The 15,515-nt window shown below is 35.7% G+C and overlaps 1 protein-coding gene across 3 annotated transcripts in view; it reads right to left on the reverse strand.

Moving 5' to 3' along the window:
• Positions 1–15,515, reverse strand: part of UHRF2 (ubiquitin like with PHD and ring finger domains 2) — a 90,741-nt gene that overhangs the window by 52,438 nt on the left and 22,788 nt on the right. For all 3 annotated transcript variants that reach the window (XM_045069857.1, XM_045069855.1, XM_045069856.1), the window contains one exon: positions 2,691–2,909. In XM_045069857.1, the coding sequence (XP_044925792.1) occupies positions 2,691–2,909 (219 nt within the window). The remainder of the gene's footprint in view (positions 1–2,690; positions 2,910–15,515) is intronic.

Raw genomic sequence — 15,515 nt, forward strand, 5'->3', positions numbered from 1 at the left:
ATATACTGACAAATGTTTACCACAAAAAGTTAGCTTCCATTACTCAGATAGTTATAATTTCTTTTTGTGACTATAACTTTTAAGAGCTTCAAAATATAAGAAAAACTATAAAAGTGAAAATCTTTACCCTTTACATAACTGAAATGGTCAAGTCTTCATAATTAGAACTCCTTAAAAAAATCAGTAATACAGACTTAACAACAAAACATTAATGTTTGGAACAGGGTTGTCACAAAAGGTATCTAAATTGACAACAAACATAAGGTTATTAATCTCATTAGTCAAGGAAATGCAAATCAAAACCATAATGATATACTATTTTATTATATACCCCTCTGATTAGCAAAAATTCAAGTGTGACAAAATTAACTATGAATGAGAATGCAGAGCAACGGGACCTCTAATACTGCTGTAAAAGTGCAATCTGATACAGCTACTTAAATATTTGGTCCTATCTATACAAGTCAAGATATACAGGTTCTACAACCCCAAAATTCTACTTTTGGGCAAGATGCACCCTACAAAAACTAATGCGCATAAGCAACAGAACATGGGTATGATGTCACGACAGCATAAGCCCAAAACTGTCAATAGCAGAATACATTTAGACTTTGGTTTCGATTATTTATCCACTATTTCCAGTAAAGAAAAAAAAGATTTCTAACCATGGAAAAAAAAAATCCTATCCATACCACATGCCACACTGACTTCTTTTTAAGCTCTTAACATTTCTAACACATCTAGTAAAAACTTAAATGACACAGAACATAGTATTTTACAGGACAGTGTGTTTTACTGTTGGGATATCTATCACGTTTTCTCTAGTGAGTCATTATCTGCCTATCTATAATTTCCACTCAATCTTAGTTCTAGTCCCTAAGGCCAGGATGCTCCACTCTAACTATACTTCAGAATCCCTCAGGGAAAATCTTTTAAATAGGAAGGTATTTTTCCTTTTTTTAACTCTGTGAGTACTTTTATCTCCTCCTATTATATACACATGCTGTTTTGTACTTCTTACACTCAAGTACGTTATAAGATTCCCTATCTAACCCATTTATGTACAGGCCTTTTCCTTTTCTTCATGATTTGTACCCTTATACAAATCTGAATTTGTTCAAAAGTCTGAGTTACATCCTTACCTGGCAACAGAATCACACTAGTGTTTGTAGAAAGTTCTGAAACTGTTTTCTAAAATATAAATTATTTTCAGCACCCTACAACATTCTTTTTATCTTAGGAGTCAGCGAATTTTTTCCATGAAGGGCCAGAAAGTAAAGAGTTTAGGTATTCAAGCCAGGTAGTCTCAATTGCATCACTGAACAATGCTGAATACAAAAACAGCCATAGATAATGTGTAAATGGGAGGACATTATTATGTTCCAGTTAAGTATTTTCATAAAATCAAGCAACCAGTAGGCTGTTATTTACTGACCCCCTTCTTTGTGTTATTAATTGTAAGCAGATGCTTAATCTCAGATTTGGTATAATACATCCATTATATTTAACATATACTCCATATTATATATCTATCCAACATATATATATATATATGTTACATACAATAATCCTGTTAAACAGAACTTGACAAGAATCTTGGGGGGGCTGCTTCCTACAAACACACAAACACATACACAACTGCCAGGGACATTCTAGAATCCCCAATGCTCAACAGAAATGTATTTATAAAAATTCATTCTTAAAAAAAAAAAAAGCAAAGCACAAAATACATATATGAGATTATTTACTTAAATACTATAAAAACTAGAAAGAGTTTAACAGACTTAAAAAAAAATTAGTTACTGTTCATCCAATAAATTCTACTCAAAAAAATCGGACACAGAAAGATGGTGATAATATTTTCCTATGTGTTAAGTAGCTGTGAAACAATGCATGGTACTTTATCACTTGAGTGAAACACCAAATGATTTTTTAAAAAATTTTATTTATTTGCAGAGAGAGAGAGCGAGCACACGTGCGCACACACATGCACAAGCAGGGGTAGTGGCAGGCAGAGGGAGAAGCAGCCTCACTGCTGAGCAAAGAGCCTGAAGGGAGACTGCATCCCTGGACCCTGGGATTATGACCTGAACCCAAGGCAGACACTCAAGTGATTTAGCCACTCAGGCACCCCAACACCAAATTATTTCTTGAAGAATTAATGATAGAAATAGTGGAGCAATTTGGCATTTTGGGTGACATCTTATATTTCGAATTCTCTTTATTAAGCTTGTTAAATTCTGTAAAATGAAGAAAATTACTATAAAGAAAAATTTCAGCTAGCCTTACTAAGTACAGCAGATAGGTGGTCAGGCTGATATTCACTGCTATTATATCAACATAAATCCTCATTAACAACCACAGCTATTGACATGCTTTTGTATATTACCTGTAAGAATCCTGTGAGGTAAGCAAGGATTTCTTGAATAAAATATTCAGCTATTTCCAAGATGCTTTCAAATAATATCTCCACAGCCTTAAAGCAGTGATGGACATTTAAGGGCCATCCTTAATAAAAAAAAAATCTCAAGAATTTATATTAAAAAGTTCTCCTTTAGTACGTAAATTTCTAACTTTCATAGATACCTTTTTTTTTCATTAAAACTAAGGAACATGTGTGTAATATCTAAAAATTACATCCTTGATTACTTCAGTAGCTAAAGGGCATCAGTGTAAGTAAGTAATCTTACCCCAAGATAATATTCACACGAAGTTCTTTTTTGGTCCTTGAGATTGTCTTCAGTGTGGTAATTTCTGCATCAAACCAAAATCCTCTATTACCAGGATTTTCTACAGAGTAATTAACCATTACCACATCACCGACATTTAGTTCATTCCACTTTAAATTGGTTCTAGCTCGTGGCCGAAGATCCTTGACATTTATTTCTACCGTACCACTTTCTGGATATCTGAGGAGAGAAAAAGAGAAGAATCACAAAATGCTGCTTACTATCAAAGACTGAAAGTATATTGAATACATATAAAAAGCCCAACCACTCTTAATTCCACTTAAATGTTATTTTTTTCATGATTGTAACTGCCAGAATAAATAGTTTTTGGTAACATTTTAGTAAGACATTCTTTGCTAGCTTAAGGCGTAGGAGTAGGTAAAAACACAAGCTCTTCTTGCTCCACATTTTCTTAACCTAAGCTTAAAGATTACTTTAATAGGACCACATGACCTGCTCTTGAACAGTTCACTGAGATCTGCTATTTGCTTTACACACAGTAAGAATGAACTTAGTACATTTCAATAACCTCCATTTTTCCAGGAGAGGCAAAATTCTAGTTCTTACATGTAGCCATGTAGTTTCATAACGGATAAAAAAAAAAAAAAAAAAAGGACCCATGTGAAATAATTCTAGCAGAATACTGGTTCTGTGCTTCTAAAGGTAAGCTTAACTTAAACTGAAACTTGATCTAAACCTAAAGCTTTAGAAGTTTCCTAAAATTTAGGCCTAACTTCTGGCATTAACAAGCCATAGAGAGCTAGAGAGCAATGTAACAGTAACAATAGCTACAAAATTAAGACCTGTAACTCTTGGTAGTAGGGGAGTCAAAGAAATAAGTAATGTCTTGTTCCTACTCTTGGAAAGCTCAATCTGCTGGGGTAGGCCGAACTATTATAATGGTGTTTCTCAAAATATGAGCCCCACACCAGCATGAAATCAACACCATCTGGAAACATGGTACAAATGCAAACTCTTCAGCTCCACTTTGGATGAGTCAGATCATCTGGGAATGAGGCCCAGCAATTAATTTTCACAAATCCTGTCAGTAATTAAAAAGCATGCTCCAGTTTGATAAACCTAGTGCATTATATGAGTAAGCATCATACCCTACTGTGACAGTATTAACAAGGTAGACAAGACCATTAACCCTTAACCGTGAGTCCAAAGTTGGAAGCAGTTCTAGCAGGAAGGCCTTGGTTCTTCTGAAGAAACCAAGTATTATTGCAAACCTAGGACTCTCATAGTATACCTAACTCATTTTGAGTAAACGGGCATAAATCCTGGGTGAGATCTTTAGTTAATCATCCAATTTAACAAAGTCTCTTCATATTTTAGTTAACTGAAAAAGAAAAAAATCTCACTATCAGCAAAGGGCCTCAGTGTAGATCTGGTCCAATTACCTTCTTAGTGCCATAACTCCCTTCTACAATAAGTCTTCCAAATAAGCATGTAACCTCTGCTTGGACAGTAAGTGATAATGGGGCAGTTTTAATGCTCAGAAAAGCCCTTCTATCTTCATAAAGCTCTGACATAGGGAAGAGAAAACACCTGATACTGGATCAAACATAAGCTTTGCAACTAATTTTGTACCTAAGTCCCAAGAGGAAACTTAGACACTGTCCACAAAAGATGTAATACTGGACAGTTGAAATGTCCTTGCCACCGTCAATGTTCTCTTTTAAGTAAAAATATTTTAAGTGGATTTCCTTCAACGTATATAAAACTTATATTTTGAGTCCTTTATCATCCTGGTGTCTTCACTGGCTGGATTTAAATTCCCATTTTAGCTTTTTACTACTGGATATCCTTGGGAAAACTCTGTATACATATTAAACCTTGCCATATGTAAAATGTAGTTTAATGTTAACTAAGTGTATCACATGTGGTTGTTTCCAGAACTAAAATAAGACTTGTAAAGTGTTTAAAACAGCATATAATGGGTTAAGTAAATGTCAGTTAATATTCTGTCATTATCCCACAGAAATAATCCCAAAGAAACTGACAAGTACAAAACCATGTCTATGGTTCTGCTTTTCTCCCATTTCAATCCCATTTTTTAATGGTCAAACCTAAATTTAGAGGTCTCTTGCCAAACACTTGTGTTTATACACTCATGTTGCTTCACATTGGTTTGGTCACAAAAATAACCAACATCTCTCCCAATCTGTAAAGTAAAGTTAAATTAGGTTATTTAAGATTTCTCTAATTTGGAAGTTTGTGAACTTGTTTCCTGCTTCAATATCCTTAAGACCATAGGATAGAAAACTATTAAAATTCTTTTCTCGCTGTAATGTCATGATGCCAAAATATAATTTTCACATTATATATGTTTAATACAGTTTAGTACAGTAAGAAAGCATACATAGTTTAATACAGTAAGAAAGCATATTTCAATGGCAAAAAAATTCTACAGACATCCTAACACACACAGAATTGTGACACATAAGCTCCACTATAACTCCTTTTTCTTCAGATTCATATCTCCAACGACATTTCTCTAATAGATAATTTAGAAGCACCTGAAATTCAAGGCATCCAAGATGGAATTCCCCATCCCATAATCTGATGTTCAGTATTCTCTAGAGGAAACTATTTATACTCCCAAAAACTTAGGAATTATCTCCAATTCCTCTAATAATGCCTTCATTCAGTTAATAAGTTAATTCAGTTAATAAGTCCTCCTTATGCTGTACCTTTAACATCTTTCATATAACAATACCCTCCTTAACGAAGACTTGCATTTCACTAAGCCTACTGTCAAGGCCTAACATAACTCCCTGTCTTTAGGATCACATCTTAAACCCACACCACACTTTTGCTGGAGTTTAAAAACAGGATAAACCAAAACTAATAAATATAGTTATACTATAACTATAAAAAGAATTAAGAAATAGAAGAAACCATGATGGTCATTGTTTCTCTTCATGTATCTTGTTTTGGAGATCTACCTATAGAACTATATAATTTTTTCACAATTATAAAGCAGAATTTAAAACATTTAAGAAATTCCTAAAAAGCAAAGGCATGGTGGCTTAACTACGTAGGGAGGAACTATTATATGTGACTTAAAAACACTAGATGAACAATACATCTAAATAGGGTTACTTCTTAAGAACATAAAGTAAAAAACAAAACCACCAACTTTTCAGTAGTCATATTGTTTGCAATATTACTATTGCCTAGCCTGAAACTATAATGAGCAGGATAAGTCAAATCAATGATGTTGTTATTTGGAACTGAGAGTTTTCAAGTAAGAGAAAAAATAACAAATGGAAGATTAAAGAGATTAAATTGTAACTCCTTTCTCTCAATTTAATTGGAAATATCAATATAAACCTATGGTATATTTAAGTATTTCCTGGCTGTATCCAATGAGAAAACCTAGAAACATGATTAAACAAGTATTGATGAGCAGCCCAGACTATGTGCTCTAAATGCGATCTCTAAAAAGAACTAGAGTTCCTTGAAGAAATGGCTGAAGCCAGGCCTGTGCAGGACACAGAAGGGCTTGGAATATCCTACTACACCTGAATGCGAAGAAACCCTCAAGAATGGTTATGTCAAGCTCAACTTGAAGGAGCCTCCACAGGCCAGAGATTGGACAATTTGAGTACCAAAAACTTTAAAGCAGGTGTTAGTTCATAATGATACTTTTAAGTAAAAATCTTACTGGCCAACCTTTGGAGGATTCTAAAGAACTTAACACTCAAAAAGTTTAGGACTCAGGGGCGCCTAGGTGGCTCAGTGGGTTAAAACCTCTGCCTTCGGCTCAGGTCATGATCCTGGGTCCTGGGATCCCAGGGTCCTGGGATCGAGCCCTGCATCCGGATCTTTGCTCAGCAGGGAGCCTGCTTCCCCTCCTCTCTCTGTCTACTTGTGATCTCTGTCAAATAAATAAATAAAATCTTAAAAAAAAAAAAAAAGAAGTTTAGGAATCAATAGTTTATCTTCCTAGTCTTTTTTTAAAAGGTTTTATTTATTTGACAGAGATCACAAATAGGCAGAGAAGCAGACAGAGAGAGAGGGGGTTAGCAGGCTCCCCACCAAGCAGAGAGCCCGATTCGGGGCTTGATCCCAGGACCCTGGGATCATGACCTAAGCCGAAGGCAGAGGCTTTAACCCACTGAGCCACCCAGGTGCCCCAACAGTTTATCTTTCTATATATGAAGCTGGTTGTTAAAGTTCTCTATGAAAGAATTATAGCTAATAAATGAAGGAAAGATAGAAGGTGGCATTCTTTTTGTAACACAACAAAATAGTGGAATTAGGTAAAGATTAATGGCTGCTAAACCATTAAAAGCTAATAGCAAATTTCACAATAAATGGATCAGAACCACAACACTCAATCTTAAGACCCCCCCCCCCAAAGGAAAGAAGTAGGTATTATGTGCCTCCCCATACTATGTAAGTAAGTAAACACCCTCTCTCAACTAGTCTTATCAGGTAAAGAATTTGAATCCAATCAAATCTCTAGATAGAAGTATAAGCTTTCAGGAAACTGAAAAGTTAAAATACCACTACAGGGATGTAATCAGTAAGGCCCAGACTCTGGGAAAACTGAATGAACTGAACTGAACTGTCACAAATAAATTAGCAAGGAGGAAAAAATAGGTTAAGTCTCAACTTACAGATTTCACCCATCAATTAAATGTAATGGGTAGATCTTGGTTTTGATCCTTACTTGGACAACCTAAATATATTTTTGGAAAAGACAAGACTACTGATTGGTTATTTCATATTTATGAATCATTACAAATTTCATGTGGGATTTGTTGGTTTGTCAGGGTTTCCAAACCATCTTTAGGTTCCGTGATTTACTAGGGAAATTTACAGGACTTTTTCATAGGGCAGCATATGGTTGTTTCCATAGCTATGATTTACTACAGTGAAAGGATACAAAGCAAAAAGCAAAGGAAAAAGGCACATAGGGTAAAATCAAAGGAAACCAAGTACAAACTCAGAATCCTCTTCCAGTGGAGTCACACTGGAAATGTGCTTAAATCCTCCAGCAACAAATTATAACACATGTGAAACATTATATATTAGGGATGTTCAGAAAAGAAAGAATACACGATTTTTTTTTTTTTTTTTTAAAGAATACACGATTTTTATTAGGGGCTGATCACATAAGCACTTCAAGAAGCTGGTGTTCAGCACAAACCAATACTGTCTGCAGGTTAGGCACAGTGAATTATTGTTTTGTTTTTTATTTTTTTAAAGTCATGGAATGATGAGAATCCTCCTGAAAGCTAAGTTCTCAAACACTGCACAAACACCTTTTAAAGAAAATCAGTCTGAGATCTGGTATGTTCTTTTCTTACACACTTTAAAAAGAATGCTTTCAGCTATTTTGCCCGTTGAATGCTCTGAGATGTTAAGATGAAGGTGAACCTATAAAAGACAGGGAGAAAGAGTTAGGTCTAGGCAAAAGACCATGTTAGGTCACTTCGAAGGGAGGATTCAGCAAGAAAAGCACGAGAATGTGTTACAACTCTGATAAAGTCTTGACCAGTCCGATGGTAAGCTATGGTACAGATCACACTTGCTCACTGGTTGGAGGGTGCCGCCAGGAGAGTGTGGTCTTGGCTCAAACACTGTAGCAGGTCTCCAAAGTGGCGCTGCTAGAAGTTTTCAGCTAACTGCATTTCTTTCTTGAAGCTGGTCAATTTTTTTTTTTTTTTCTTGAAGGGAGGAGCAGTGCACCCACCATAGTACTAAGGCCATTTACTGGTTGAAATGAGGTAGGGTTTGGGACTTGCTACAAAATAATCCAGCAGTGCTTAGGGATGCTAGTTTAGATTAAAAAAGACTGGCCAGGAGTTCATAATGGTTGAAGCTAGGGGATGGGTTCATTATACTGTTTTCTCAACCTCTGAATAAATTTAAAGATTTCTCTAATAAGTAATACAGTGCTTTGTGATTAAGTTAAAATCCAAACAAAAGGCTCATCCTTTTTCAGTTTTCCCATATATGTACAAAATTCAAAAAGTCAACACTCAAGCCTTACAACGAAGACAAGTAGTCTCCTGCCCAGCCCACCATATTCTTACCTTATATTCCCCAGATGCAACCATTTTTAATCCTCAGCTTTTTCTTTACATCTATATTTTAAAATAACATGCTCATACTTTGCTTTTTACTTTAAACTATTATTCTATCCATTCCTCGTGCACAGTTCGTCTCCATTCTCCTCTTCCTTGTAATTGGTTAACACATGGCCCTGCTTTAAGTGTTCACACATTTACAATCCTTAGGATGTAAGTGCCATTCTATTCTCTCCCCCGACCCTGCCACACCACCATGTATTAAAGATGAAGCACAAAGGGTTCTTTTGCAGAGGAACAAGGAGGAGACAGGATTCAAACTCTTGATTATCTGGGTCTAAACCCGTATTTCTGCAAGGATGGATGAACTTTTTCTTGCTCTTAAGTACATTATACAAACTTTGTAAATTCAGTATTTTTTATGATTTTTAAAAATTTTTAAATGTTTTATAATAGTTTAAACAAGTAGAAATCACAGATAAATAAAGAAGTATGCTTTAATACCTATCCTTTCTTCCACAGTTCTTGTTTTCGCTGAATGCTTAACTGTTCTGCATCATTATTTTATCTCCATTCTGCCATGGCTGTTAAACTCCTGTACATCGTAACATTTCAGGCACTCAACCAATCTTTTTGGCTTCAAAATATCTTTTAGAGAACTTGCTGTAGTCTAATCAGGACAGCTTGCTCTGTAAGGCCTAGACTTGTTCCACAGCTTTATGCTGGGATCTCCTTTCATTATTTCCTGTTTCCTTGAATACCACGGTCTTCTTTCTTGGTTTAAACCCTGAATGGGGTGGGAGTGGTTAAAATGGTCTTTCAAATAAATTAACCAATCCTTTTGTTCTCAGTTTTATTTCATATGCCTACCTCCAAGGTACTTGGTAAATCCAAGGCCTGAGTCTTTCAAAGATTGTTCAATGCCAGTTTAGTTGCTTGTTGTTGGCTTCTCATTCCTAGGTTCCAGTTTTCTCTGACTTGTTAAGTTAGGTACCATTTACCCATTAGCTTCTTACCTTCTAAAAGTTCCTTGCTTTCTTTTCTGTGTGTTTTCTTCTATCTTTTGTGTGTCTCCTATATCATTTTTTAATCCTTGGCGGGGTTTATGCATTGATTCTTTTATGGTCTTCTAGGAAGGTTTAAGAAGGACTGGAGATAAACAGACATCTTCCTCATCCATGTTTAAATGAAAGCCTTTTAGTTTCACTTACTACATACCCTGTACCTACTACATTCCAGCTACAATAATGTACCCTCAGGTAACCGTTATTTCCTACTTCTTTATCCTTGGTACTCTGCTATTCTCCTTCAGGAACACGGAAGTTATTTCCTATACCTTGTACTCTTGGAGCCCTAGGTACTCTAGAAACTTGGGGTACATATTTCTAAAACAATAAAAAAGCAAGTTTTCATTGAGTAGGTACCATGTTCAAACTTTGATGTATTTGGGATATACCAGGACTACAAATGTTTGAAGGCATGCAACTTATTAAATAGAAAAGTCGACTTTTAAATAACTAAGGCTCTTAACTATAATAAACTATGACCACTGTATTTTGATTTTGCTATGTCTCCTCTTTGTCCTTTAACTAGTTAAGTAGGACCACAGAATCCAATGAAGCCCTAATAAAGGCTTTTTAAAGATTGCTTTTGATGTTAAAAACAAAAAACCTGTAGTCAGTTCAACTGTTAATTATGCCAGTATTCAATTTAAGTACAGGGAGTCCCCAACACAGCATTCTCCTGTCCCATAAGGTCTAATGTATAGTGGAGGACAACCTCTGCAAATTGGTCCAAGCAACTAACTTCTTTCAGCATTTGCACTGAGCAAAACTATGTAGGAGACTATTTGAAATACTTTTGTTTTTTTCGTTTTGTTTTTGGAAATATTTTGGAAAGTGTTATAACCTTGAATAACTTCTAAAACCGGGCTCAAGATATCCTCAAAGATTGAAATACAGAGAGTTAGGAATCTATCAAGGCTAACTTTACCTACGTGGTGCTGAGGGCCAATCCTATAACCTACGCCAAGTATGAAACTAGGGTTCTTCCTTCTCTTATACTATGACTTCCTGTTCTCAGAACCTAATGTCAAGGTTATTCTAATGTAAGTTATTATAATTAGGTACTTTGTTGCATCCTTTAGAGTTTAGACAAAATCAGACAACCCTCAAATATCCCTAAGCTTATTGCTGAATCACTATATTGTGCACTTGAAGCTAGTAACATTTTAATTATACTGGAATTAAAATTTTAAAAAATCCCAAAGCTCAAGTTTTTCAGTAACATTTTCATTGGTCCAAATATTTGGATAGCTTTTAGAACTATCTTTTGGAGTACACGCTTTTGATTAATCTTAACTATGCCAAAAGCCAACTGTTTTCAACTGACAAAACAATCCTTGAATAAAGCCTAAGGAGTTAAATCTCAGGGAAACTAAGCATTATTCCTCAAAAATAGATTATAAATAGTAAATTACGTTTCCTTAGGTGACTTGTAGGTTCATACTAATTTTAGACTCAAACTTTATTAAGCAAAATAATATTAACGAAGCCTTCCTTCAAAATATGGATGGCTTCCTGGAGCTAATATGCTTAAGTAAGAACACCATTCACCTGGAGGCATGTTCTAGTTTAGCAAATCTTTAATGTCATACCACATGCAAAAAGCATTTATTCTAATAGATAACACTACTAAGTTTCACACCTTAAATGTCAAGCATACTCAGACAATTAATTTATAACTGCTTGTAGTAGGCATGGAAATAAATCTCATTCCTATAACACATTAACAACGGTAGATAACTGCTTTAATAATGTAAACAACATATTTATGTTACAAAATACCTATGCCAAAGATGAAACTTTATTTAAGAGTATTTACCAACCTGGCTTTATTAATCAATGAAATGCAGAAAGTTTGATTCTATTATTACTGGGTATTTTTCAAGATTATTAGGGAAAAAAACAGGTCAAGAAGATATTTACAGATGAGGATATCAAAGCTGCAGGAGTTCAAAACAAAAAAACTTAACAAACCAAATTCTGATTCTAATGTCTGAACTATAAAATAACTACTACTCTGAATTCTTAACAAGTCTCTGGGGGTACTTAACTCGAAAAGCAGATTCTTGGGCCTTACCCAGGCCCAACCCAACACAGGAGTACCCCCTGTGGGAGTACCAAGGGTTTTGGGGTCCCTCTGGAATCTACACTTTAAACATCTTTCTCCATGAATCTATAGTGCTGCTGTCCAACCTTTTCAGAAACATGGATGTAGGGGTGCCTGGGTGGCTCAGTGGGTTAAAGCCCCTGCCTTCGGCTCAGGTCATGATCTCAGGGTCCTGGGATCGAGCCCCGCATCGGGCTCTCTCCTCCGCGGAGAGCCTGCTTCCTCCTCTCTCTCTGCCTGCCTCTCTGCCTACTTGTGATCTGTCTATCAAATAAATAAATAAATAAAATATTTTTAAAAAAAAAAAAAAAAAAAAAAAAAAAAAAAAAAGAAACATGGATGTAAAGGGAGGATGTAAACATTTGAAAAGGTGAAATCAATCCATAGAGTCATTATTTTAGGCACTAAGTGATCTTATAACACAATAGAAGAACAATGACAAAGCCACAGTCTTAACTTCTTCCACCTTCCTTTTCATTATGGCATGTCAGAGAAAGCTGGAAGAAATATTTGAAGTCTTTGGTAAATACATTAGTAACATTCAAGTAACAATGGGGCAGACTGATTACTGCATGTGGGTTCTGAAATTAAACATCTCATTCTTGTTGTCTATACTCAACAATCAACAGAACACTGACTTGATTAAAAAAAATCTGCCACTCTTTCTCTCCCATCAAAACCCAGAAATCATTACATTCTGACATTGCTTAAAATATTTTTCAGACTCCTCGGGACACTTGGGTGGCTAAGTCTGTTAAGCATCTGCCTTCAGCTCAGGCCATGATCCTAGGCTCCTGGATCAGGGTCAGAGTCCTGCATCAGGGCCCTTGCTCAGCAGATCCTTTCCCCCTCTGCCTGCCACTCCCCCTGCTTGTGGTCTCTTCCCCCCTACTTGAGCTCATAAACACACTTACTCTCTCTGACAATAAAATCTTTAAAAAAAATTTCGGGGACTCCTTCAGAAACAGATCAGTACATCAATACAGTCAAGAAAATTAGTTTTGTTACTTTATAGAAAAAAGAACTTTTATCTAAAAATACCACTTGTTTTATTCAGAACTGACTCAATGACTTCTATATGAAATAATTAAGGCTACTCAAAGACATAAAACACAGGCTGAGAATAGCTTGAAAAATCTTAAAGAATGCTGAAAGCAATGACAACATTATACTAAGATAATTGCCAGATGAGCTTTTAATTATAGTTTGGCATAAGTTACACTCTAAGTCCTAAGTGATGCTAGGACATTTCCACTTGACTCAGTCCCATGGTAGAGCCTTGACACTGTGTTAAAAGCAGCAATTTAACCTATTTGATTTAAAAAGTCATATACCACTAATGAGCTATGGATTCTCCCCACAGAATAAAAAGGCACACAGGCACTTATGGACAAAAAGAACCTTTGGTTCAAGGTATCTGTTCTGCAAAATCAGCATAACTGGAGAGACAAAATTTTTTTTAATTATGTAAACAATGCTACATATAGATGTTTTATTTGCTACATATAGATGTTTTATTTTATAACCATGCTTCTTTCAAAATTATAGTATGGTAGAATGGTTCTAAGTATGTGCTTTTGTGAACTGGGGCTTAACGCTTATCAGCCAAGTTAAAACCTCTCTAAATCTCAGTTATCTCCACTTTAACACATAAAAATACCTACACCTCACTGAATTTTTATGAGGATTACAAAAACAATCTCCACTTTAACACATAAAAATACCTACACTTCACTGAATTTTTATGAGGATTACAAAAACAGTCCAGGTAAAGTACTTGCTAAAATAACACTGTCAGGCACTATATAGTTATTAAATTAAGCTACTATACTTTAAAAAGAATATTCTTAAAAAGATTTTTATTTACTCACTTGAGAGTGCGAGAGAGGAGAAAGAGAAACTGAGACAGAGGGAGAAACAGACTCCCTGCTGAGCTGGGAGCCCAATGAGGAGCTTGATCTTAGGACCTAGAGATCATAACCTGAGCGAAAGGCAGATGCTTAACCATCTATGCTACCCAGGTGCCACTTTTAGAATATGTTGGAATAATTTACTAAAAAGTAAAAACAAAAACATTTGTATCTGAGGTAAACTGACTTTTCTATTTTAATAGGAACACTACAGAGCATATGATTACAAAGACTCTTAGCTAACATTTACTCAGGTTTAAAGATTTCAACTTCACCTAACTATAGAAAATACTCATTCTTAACATACAATATAGATATAAGGGGTGCTTGCTGCTCTGTTGGTGGAACATGTGATTCTTAATCTTGGGACTGTGAGTTCAAGCTCCATGTTGGGTATAGAAAATTCCTTAAAAATAAAATCATTAAAAACAAAAACAAAAACAAACATCCAAAACCATTCTCCTTCTTTACATATACACTTCCTTATCCAATCAGGTGTCTTCTAGCTTACTTTTCTACAGAAATGAGCTAAAATTTAGAAATCAAGATCTCTACATTAGACTGCTAAGTTTAATAAAGCAGTAAAGAAAGCAAATCACTTGGGATGCCTGGGTGGCTCAGTTGGTTAAATGTCAGATTCTTGGTTTTGTCTCAGGTCATGATTTCACAGTTGTGGAATCAAGCCCCAAGTAAGACTCTGTGCTCAGTGTGGAGTCCCTTTCAGATTCAGATTCTTTTCCCCTCCGCCTCTGCCCTTCCCTGCTTAGGTTCTTGGGTGTGCTTTCACTCTCTCTTCTCTGATAAAATCGCAAAAAAAAAAAAAGTAAAAAAAAGAAATAAAGAAAAAAATTACCAACAAGAATAGTATTCCTAAATTCACTTGTTTGACCTTGTGGGGGCGCCTGGGTGGCAGAAATCACCCAGAGGACTTATTAAAACAGACTGCTGGGCCACTCCAAGACTGATTCATTACATCTGGCATGAGACCCAAAATTTACACTTCTAACAAGTGATGCTGATGCTGCTGCCCAAGGAATATACAGAGAACCATACTAATCTGAGGGCAGCTGTTCTCAACCACAGCACAATCATACTAGAAGTTCTTGAGGGAAGTCCTAGAAAATTAATGGGTACCCCAAGTTGAAACACACCAGTCAGGCTAATTAAAAGAAATCTAAACCAAATCTACTGAGAACAGATGATGCTTAATACAAAAGCAGGGTAAGATTTTTAGCCCTTATCTGCTGATAAAAGCAGCCAAATAAGGAGTCAAGATTAAATTCAGTATGGTGGCCTCAGTTGCTTACATACCTCGGGTTAAACTCAACAGAAGCTGGATGTACGGTGCCTGCTTTAAATCCCAGGCTAAGTCTAAGTAAGTCTTTAGGGTCACAAAATGGTTGACCTTTGAAGACAACAGAATCATAGGTTACTATCAATCCCATGTACCAAGTTTAGGCTGAGAGGTAACACTGCATATTGGTTAACTCTTCGCTCTGGAGTCAGAACATTTAATAGATTTTGCCTTTGGCAAATTACATAATTAAACCTTGGTATCTTCATTTGGGAGTTAATGAAGCTAACACTGGGGCTAAAGATCACAGGTCATCCATGTAAGAAGATACATCAGAATCTGACACCTAAGATTTAACATAATC

This window comes from Mustela putorius, unplaced genomic scaffold (assembly GCF_011764305.1).
Source record: "Mustela putorius furo isolate JIRA1106 unplaced genomic scaffold, ASM1176430v1.1 tig00003944_pilon_pilon_pilon, whole genome shotgun sequence".
Classification (NCBI taxonomy): domain Eukaryota; kingdom Metazoa; phylum Chordata; class Mammalia; order Carnivora; family Mustelidae; genus Mustela; species Mustela putorius.